The sequence below is a fragment of the Malaclemys terrapin genome, chromosome 9, assembly GCF_027887155.1.
Source record: "Malaclemys terrapin pileata isolate rMalTer1 chromosome 9, rMalTer1.hap1, whole genome shotgun sequence".
Classification (NCBI taxonomy): domain Eukaryota; kingdom Metazoa; phylum Chordata; order Testudines; family Emydidae; genus Malaclemys; species Malaclemys terrapin.
Window position 1 is genome coordinate 75,117,753 of NC_071513.1, and position 9,572 is coordinate 75,127,324.

The following is a 9,572-nucleotide window of genomic DNA, read 5'->3' on the forward strand; positions in this document are numbered from 1 at the left end:
AAACAAAGTAAAACTAAGATGCTTTGCCTGGCTTTTTACTTACAAGTTTGAAATTATGGAGATATTCTATCTCCTAGAACTGGAAGGGACCTTGAAAGGTCATTGAGTCCAGCCCCCTGCCTCCACTAGCAGGACCAAATACTGATTTTGCCCCAGATCCCTAAGTGGCCCCCTCAAGGATTGAACTCATGACCCTGGGTTTAGCAGGCCAATGCTCAAACCACTGAGCTATCCCTCCCCCCCAAATATGAGAGACTTGTTTAGAAAGATGGGGAGAACCTGGATTGATGTCTGTTCCCTCTCAGTCCCAAGAGCGAACAAACTCCCAAACAAAGAGCACAAACAAAAGCCTTTCCCTCCCCCAAGATTTGAAAGTATCTTGTCCCCTTATTGGTCCTTTGGGTCAGGTGTCAGCCAGGTTACCCAAGCTTCTTAACCCTTTACAGGTAAAAGGATTTTGGAGTCTCTGGCCAGGAGGGATTTTATAGTACTGTACACAGGAGAGCTGTTACCCTTCCCTTTATAGTAGGGTTACCATATTTTAAGCCTCCAAAAGGAGGACACTCCACGGGGCCCCGCCCCCAGCCCCGCCCCCAACTCCACCCCTTCCCCAAAGTCCCCGCCCCAACTCCGCCCCCTCCCCTGCTTCCCGCGAATATTTGATTCGCGGGAAGCCTGAAGCAGGTAAGGTGGGCGTGGGGGGAGGAGACGCGGCCCAGTCTCATAGACTCATAGACTTTAAGGTCAGAAGGGACCATTATGATCATCTAGTCTGACCCCCTGCATGCTGCAGGCCATAAAACCGTCCCTACCCCTTCCCTGGACTCTGCTGTTGAAGTCCCCAATCCTGTTTTAGGTGACTTCAATCGGCAGAGACCCTCCTGCTAGAGATCCCTGCCCCATGCTGCGGAGGAAGGCGAAAAACCTCCAGAGGCTCGGCCAATCTGCCCTGGAGGAAAATTCCTTCCCGACCCCAAAAATGGCGATCAGTCAGACCCCGAGCATATAGGCAAGAGTCACCAGCCTGACCCCTGTCAGCCATTATACGATTTACCTACCATTGTTTGGTTTTCCTTGGCTACTATGTTTTATCATTAAACCATTCCCTCCATAAACTTATCCAACTTAATCTTAAAACCAGACAGGTCCGTCGCCCCCACCGTTTCCCTCGGAAGGCCGTTCCAATATTTCACCCCTCTGACGGTCAAAAACCTTCGTCTAATTTCAAGCCTGAACTTCCCCACGGCCAGTTTATATCCATTCGTTCTCGTATCCACATTAGTACTAAGCTGGAATAATTCTTCTCCCTCCCTTGTATTAATCCCTCTAATATATTTAAAGATAGCAATCATATCCCCCCTCAGCCTTCGCTTTGTCAGACTAAACAACCCAAGCTCCTCTAGTCTCTTTTCATACGACAGGTTTTCCATTCCTCTGATCATCCTAGTGGCCCTTCTCTGCACCCGTTCCAGTTTGAGTTCATCTTTTTTAAACATGGGAGACCAGAACTGCACACAGTACTCCAAGTGAGGTCTCACCAGCGCCTTGTACAACGGGAGCAGGACCTCCTTATCCCTACTAGATATACCTCGCCTAATGCATCCCAAGACAGCATTGGCTTTTTTCACCGCCCCCCCCCGGCGTTTCCAGCCTGGGTCAGCCCGCCCAGCACTGCCGGTCCCCGGCCGAGCACCCCCGACCGCCGGCCCGGCTCCCGAGCCCCCGGCCCGGCCCCGCCGGCTCCTGGCAGCGCCGGCCCCCAAGCCCCCGGCCCGGCCCCGCCGACCGCCGGCTCCCGAGCCCCCGGCCCGGCCCCGCCGACCGCCGGCTCCCGAGCCCCCGGCCCTGCCGGCCCCCGAGCCCCCGGCCCGGCACCGCCGGCCCCCATGTCCCGATTTTCCCGGACATGTCTGGCTTTTTGGGATTTCCCCCCAGACGGGGATTTGGAGCCCAAAAAGCCGGACATGTCTGGGAAAATCCGGACGTATGGTAACCCTATTTATAGTTATGACAGGACCAGAGCCAAGAGAACCCTGCTGGAGGGGAGTAGGAGACCAGGGAGAACGCATAAATTGTGACTGACTCTGTTTCCCATCCAAGATGTTGTGGTGAAGGTTTGCTTGTATTTTCATTGGGCCTTTGATTAAAAAACTAGACCACTCAGAAGGGTCATTGTTCCCTACATAAAGCCACATTTAACTTATTAACGGCACATTTGGGGAAACTGAGACATGGTCAAATTGTGTTCTCTGTTATACTAGTGAAAGTTCATTAATTTGGCTTCTGGGTTATATTATTTCAAACAGCAGTGGCAAGTTTAAGATGGGAAGCTACAAGGGCAACTCTTATTCTGTGTCCTGGCAAGATATGGTATCTTCAACAGTAGTCACAAAGAGTCTTTTGTGAGTTTTCTCTGGTGGGACAGATAATATTCAGAAATGGTTAGTCTGGCATTTCACGAACTTTTCCAAAGAAGTCACACAGTCCTGCAAACACTTAGGTACCTGAATATATTCATATATGTAAAGCTGATCAATATGTGTTTGCAGGAATGGTGCTTTTTAAGGTCTTAAAAAATTATTGTCAAGCTTGCTGTAAGGAAATAAAAATCAACATTTGACAAAGACAACTAGAATTCAAGCTTGTGTTGCTTCTTTCTCCTAGTGTGGATCCTATCCTCAGATACAATATAGGTCAGGGTAGCATACCGGATGTTTAAAGGTATTGTCAATGGTTTTAGAGTACAAATAAAATAGGCAATTTTGTGTGAGTATCAATAGACATACAGGGATGGCTAGCATTAAGTATAGCAGATGTTGACAATCAATATTCTTAGAGCATTAATGGAGCTTTTGAGTCTCTTGAGTTCTCAGAGGAACGTTGTGATGTTTTAAATTTGAAGTATAGATGGATTCAAATCCCTAGAGTCAGAAAATTAATGAAAGCTCCATAGAAGGATCTATAAGAGACAATTGCTGTATCTCTTCAATGTTTCTGGAGACCACTTAACTATTGCAGTCATATTATTCCTTACGAAATAAAGCATTTACCATAGGTCTGATTTAACAATATACAGAATATAAAACCTCAGGAAAAATAAATATTTTAAAGTTTGTGCATCATCAACTCACATACATTTCTGCTTTGTACAAAATATTTAATATTTCTAATATAGCTGTACTCAGAGGCCCTAGTCCAGATTCTAATTAAAATCATCCCCTTTTTTAAACATAGGCTAAAGATGTACAGCATATGCCTTCCTTTCTGCTGCCTCTACCTTCCCATTTATACTGTTCTCACCAACTCCAAAAAAAATGATTTACAATAGGTTCTAAAGAAGCATTCAGAACACACTTAATAAAAGCAGGACTAATATTTTCAATATCCCTTGCAACCACTGTTCCCCAACGCTGCAACTAAATATGGAAATATTTTCAAACAGTTCTCTGTGTTTAATGTATGGGGCACCCTATACAAAACATACCTTTAATACCAGGTACACATGGCAGCCCCTCATATGTTCCATTAATTTCAATAGAATGGGAACCAAATGCACAATTTTAGATTTTAGAATGGAAGGTCAGCAATGATGCTGTTAAAAATAACAAATTGCATGTGAACAAGTCAGGAAAGGATTTATTCACATAATAAGAAACCAGGTAGCACTATTACAGATTGCTATGCTGTGAGCACACATAAGACAGCTTCAGATATGATAACATCAGTTGAACATGGAGTTTAGTCATTAATATGGAGTCTTATCATGCAAGGTTGAGAGCACGCCGCACTGAGTAGGAATCAATCTCTAACACTCTAGAAGTCAGAATCCAATTAGGACATCACTTCTCTTCCCAGGTTCCCTTTATCCGAGACGTTTCCCTTCAGTGACTAGTACTGACGTTTGGACATTTCCTTTTTAAAAGTGACTATTCTGATGCTGGATTGAATCAGAAAAAAGACACTTTAAAGTGACAGGTTGGTTTTTTTTTATTGCATTACCATTTGTTTCTCCTCTCCCAGAAGCACCCCAACTAGAGGCCAAACCTGATTCCATTGAAGTCAATAGGAATTTTGCCAATGACTTCAGTGGAAGCAGGATCAAATCCTTAATCATAGGTAATAGTGTTGGAAAAGACCTTTGAGGTCATCAAGGTCACACTCTCATATCAAAGAGGATATTCCTCCCACTAGGATTTTATCTAGCTATTTCTGAACACCTCTAAATGAAGGTGACTGAGAAACCGTACTATGTAGTTCAGTCCATTGCTTAATTCTCTTGACTCTTAAATAATTATTTTAGAGCTGACCTGCATTTCTTCATGTTTGATTTAAGAACATTACTTCTCTTTTATATTCCAACTACAAAATCCATTCTGGCTATGGATGTTTCTCAAACTTGTACTATATTATGCAACCTGCCTTGATCATCCTTTTTCCAGGCTCTAAATTATACCTTGAAGATCTCTTTTCATCATTCATACATTAATTGAAAAAGGGAAAATTGTGATTTTTGTCATATTACCCCAAACTATGGATTCCCATTTCTAGGACCTAATCCTATTAGGTTTTGACCTCCCACAGTCCCTTTGAAGGAATTGGGAAATACTCAGCACTCATTCAGAACCTCAAAGGATCAAGCTTGAATCACCATTTTTGCCCCACTTCCAGTAAATAGTTCCCTGAAAAAAGCAGTTACAGTTTAGTGTCTTAGGATAGTGACTGTAACAGCTCTTCCGATCTGTCTTGCTGGCTCTACTACTGACTTGCCGTGTGACACTAGGTATGTCATTTAATTTCTTTGCACTTGATTCTCTACTACATTATTCTAGTTTTACATCAAGAAAACTCCATTGATTATAACAGAGTTACAGCAGCATAAATCTGATGAACCAGAGTGATGAATCCAGCCCTCTGTGCCTCGGTTTATTCGTAACTGGAGTTTGGTGTTGATTTTCAACAAGAAAGCTCTAGCAGCTTTGGGCCCCCTCTACCTGAGAGTATGTTTACACTGTGGGACTATACTGACATAGCTGTGGTGTCATACCTATGCCTGCATTCCCCTGTAGTGTAGATGCAGACCTACTGTCAAGGTCATCATCTTCAGAAGTGACCTCTGATTTGGGTGCTCAGTACGAGTCTGATTTTCAAACCACTGATTTCAATTGGAGCTGTGGGCTCGCAGCACTTCTAAAAGCCAGTCCCAAGGCATTTGCTGCTGGGCACTCAGAAGTACCTTTCAAATTCCTCAAAGGAAGGGCCATGTTATGTAAGTGCTATTGTTAGAATAAAATGGTTAGAAGTGTAAACGCCAACATTTCCTACTGTCCATGCTGACACTCAGCTGCTTCTTCACACCTCATTCAACTGCCTGCTTTGGCACTGGCCCACCCCAGAGCATTACCAAGAATGCTACTGTTGAACCTAGCTACAAGAATCAGAGACACAAATTCGGTGGGAAATTGGAAGGCAAACCAATGAATGAATCTGTATTCTTCTGTCCATGGGGCTTAGTGGCCTGAGTTGTGGGTGCTCAGCTCCTCACAAGATCAGACCCTAAATCTGTCACACCTTTATGCTAATTTTCCTTATCTTTCTCTTTGACCATCTTCTGCAATGGCACGCCCATAAATAATGGTCACACACTGCATTGCCAACTGTTTCAGACCCAGACATCTTTCTGTGCAACTGTCGGCAAACAGCTGGCCAAATACTACTCACTCATAAGTAAATAGACCAGATTCTCCATAGCTTTGCAGACTGTGTATTCATGTAGAGCCTGAAAATGGGTCCAAACAGCAGACATCTGTGCCTCCATACAATGAACTATGGAATCAAGGCATTATGCCTATGCAAAGTAGGTGTAAAATGCTACTGATCTGATTGTAAAATCTGGTGTAAATGGCTACACAAGTTTCAAGGCAATGGAGAACCAGTTCTCATGGTGCTACTCAAGCTTGACTGCCATGTAAGTGAGAACAGAATTTGGCCCAGTACAAGCACATGGTTCTGTAGAGATTCCTACAGGTGATTTTCCTCTGAAGTTGCTGGTATTGATCTGTTACAATTGTTTACAATTGAAATGCTGGTTTCCTTTAACCACTCCTGTTTCACACTGCTAAGAATATCTAAAGCCACACCCAATATTGCTAGGTGCAGGAAGGACTACAGTTTAAGCTTGTAATGCATATGAATGGGTATTTCTCTTTGTCTGAAGTCTGTCATAAATAATAGAAGACTAAATGGACTCAGTATCCTTTGTTCAGGAATTTCTTAATACAGAGCTTCACTCAGGCCTCAGCACAGGTCTCAACTGGCAAGTGAATTTAATGAACTCTAAAAAGGATACTCTGCTTAATGGTATTCATGGCTACACAAGGTGCAAGGCAATGACAAATATTCCACATTGTAGGAGTTGAAAATGTTATTGACATTAAATGCTCAGAAACAACAGCGATGGGCAGCAGTATAAAACCCTAAGATAGGAAACTGACTTTTTTTTTAAATGAAGTTGGATTGCATTCCCTACCCTCTTTTTGCTTTTATATCAGTTTTGATAAGGTACATTCAAAACGAACCAGAGATGGAGAACCCAAGTCACTAAATTCAGATCCAGTCCAAAACTTAGGCAAAAGTATGGGGTGTTTGAATCTGAGGTTTTGGTTTGTGTCTAACACAGCAAGTAACATTATCAGTTGTACACAGGACACCATATAGAAGAAGGAAAGAATGCTAAGGGGAAGGGTCTTGTGTGTAAATCCTAGAAAAATGTTATATTTTACACGTTGGCCATAATGAAAATATTGCGTAGTATTTCATTGATTTCCCCACATCAGAGATTAATAGCAAAAAATAACAGGCAAATGTATATAATCATCTGCAATTAGAGGTGGTTTGTACAGTATAAAAACTATTTTAATAGAACTATCTAAACTGTGCACATCAATGCCATTATTAATGGTGGTGAACTGTAACCTTCTACCAAGAATTGCTTTTTAATCTCAGTTGATTTATTGGCAGTATATTATGCACATGGGACATAAAACCCGAGAAGTTAGAGATAAAATAAAATAGGGTGGATTGTCACATAAGTTCCTTTTCCACCACTCTAGTTATTTGCCAGTAAAGAGTTACATTATAAAACATAATCTTTCAAAACAGAGGCAGGAACAGGTATGAAGGAAAGCAACACTCACTCTTCCCCACCCACCTATTTAGAATAGCATGAGTGGCTTGATACAAGATTGTTTGTTTTTTACTTTCCTCTGAAGCATCAGGTCACTGCTAGAGGCAGGAAGTGACCTAAACAGGTCATCAGATCACGTATCTGGTACAGAAGGGTAAATCCTGTGTTCCTATGACTTTTCAGAGTTCATTTGTGTAATTAACAGTTTTAAACGGACAATGTTAAGACTGATAGACCTCAGCTCTAACCCTCCAATAAACTCTAACCCTCTTTCTTTAGAAGATACCGCTTAAGGTGGAAACAGCTACTGATCTTCAAATTTACAGCTCCAATGGTCTTAAAATCATGGGCCTTATTATCTCAAGTTCCATGCATGCACTGTCAATGACTTCAATGGAAATACTGCATGCAACTGACAGAAAAACAGGCTCAAGTATTTTTTAGAATATGCAACCTTAGAGCATGTGAATTTCATAATGCATGGGGCAGCATCCTGACATTCATAGGAAAGTCAGAGTCACAGATGGTTTGTGGCTAGGATGCACAATGTATAAAATGATAATTTGTATCTCTTTTTCCAGCCTTGACAGTGTCATCAGGACACGTTTTGTGGAAAGCAAAATGGAGATCACACAACTTTTCTGAAAGTGAAACAAGAGTGAAAGGAAGGACTGGGGAAATAGCCACCCCCATTCCCTCCATATAATAATTAAACTGACAGAGACCTTCATCGCAGCAGGCTATGTAGAAGGTCCTATGCATAAGTTAAATAAAATATTGGAAAATTTCATCAAGGAAGATTAGAACAAGAGAGGCAAACTGAAGTACAGATACGATGGAAACATTCAGGGAGGGTCAGAGAGTGACTTTTCAAAATCTGCTTTTCTACAATACAATGAAAAACAAAACAAAAATCTTCAGCTAGTTGAAATTGCATCAGACCACAGGGCTGGACCCATGAGATCCTAATAGATTCCTGCTGTGACTTAGTGTCACACTACCATGGGATATCACACACAAGTGTGCATTATATTCAAATGAAATAATCTCTTTCAACCTGGTATTTCATTCTTATTTCATTCATGCATCCTATATTCCCATACTCCCAAAGGGTTATTAGATTCAGATCTGCCCATGGAAGTACATTATCTGCACAGTGCTATGATAACCTATTCATGACATTTACTCCATTGACAGGTCAACCTATATCTGCTTTGTGAGAGTTGAAGAATTACATTTTTTACTGCACATTTCAATAGGCTAGTGGCATTTCATTCAGCATCTTTTCTGTGCCTTGTCAGCACTTGAGCTCAAGTGTCTAATTATACACATGCAACAAGTTTAATACTAAACTGACACTTGAATTTGTACTCACCATAAACCATGGCTCCTCCAGTTTCATGCAAAAAGCGGAATCGATGATTTTTAAATAACCAAATTGTTAATATTGTAAGAATGAGCAAAAAGTTAAAGACCAGCAATTCCACAGCTCCCTGATGATAAAACTGATCCTCATCTCTTGCTGACATATATTTCCTTAATTTCTCCATTTCATTCCCATATGCGAGCACTTAAAATAAAGGATGAAGAGGAACAAAATGCAAAATAAAGAAAACACCTCAGGTTAAATGCTGTATCATCAACTTTAGTAAAAGAAAGTCTAGACACTACTGAAATTCACAAACACATCTGCTTTATTTGCAGCCTCACGGCAAACTCCCCCAGCTCAGACTTCAGCTGGATTCTAGTTACAACTTCCTGTTTCTCTCTTAAAGCTGTCCTGTCTCATTTGTAATGTTATGATTGCATCACTATATTGTTCTTGTTTTAAATGGAGATCCATAAGGTTTGTGCAATTTGAGGCTCTGTGAACCTATCAAACCTCTGTGACCCTACCAAAAACTATGTTTGGTTTGTTTGCAAAAATTAGTTTGTATCCACAACACTTTGTTCCTGTAATTTTTTAAAAATCTTTTTCATAAAATCATAGTAGGAGAACCTTGAGCATCTCACATAGGCAAACCCTAATTAATGTTGAACAAGTGGCATAAACGACAAGTTGGTTATGTTTTTACAATTAAAAAACCCTTTCCATTTTACCACTCTACAGTGTTAGTCTTAGGCAAGGAAGCTTGGGGTTTACTACAATAGGAGTTTGCCTGCGTAAAGACCAAATAAAAAATGAATGAAGATTGCAAGATTCAGGACCTAATTCTGCAATGAGCTCTGGATGGACCGACTCCTGGGGCATACAGTGAAAGCAGGGGGGCTGCCAACATGAAGCTCATAGCACCATCGTTAGAAAAACACAATACAAATTAAAATATTTTTTTTCATCATTTATGCTGCTGGCCCATTTCCATTCACTGTAGGCAATAAAACTGGCTAC

The 9,572-nt window shown here is 41.5% G+C and overlaps 1 protein-coding gene across 1 annotated transcript in view; it reads right to left on the reverse strand.

The window, feature by feature from the left end:
- SLC9A9 (solute carrier family 9 member A9) overlaps positions 1-8,893 on the reverse strand; it is a 328,270-nt gene extending 319,377 nt beyond the window's left edge. The window contains exon 1 of the mRNA XM_054040764.1: positions 8,559-8,893. Within this exon, the coding sequence (XP_053896739.1) occupies positions 8,559-8,733 (175 nt within the window). The 5' untranslated portion in view covers positions 8,734-8,893. The remainder of the gene's footprint in view (positions 1-8,558) is intronic.
- Positions 8,894-9,572: the final 679 nt, after the last annotated feature.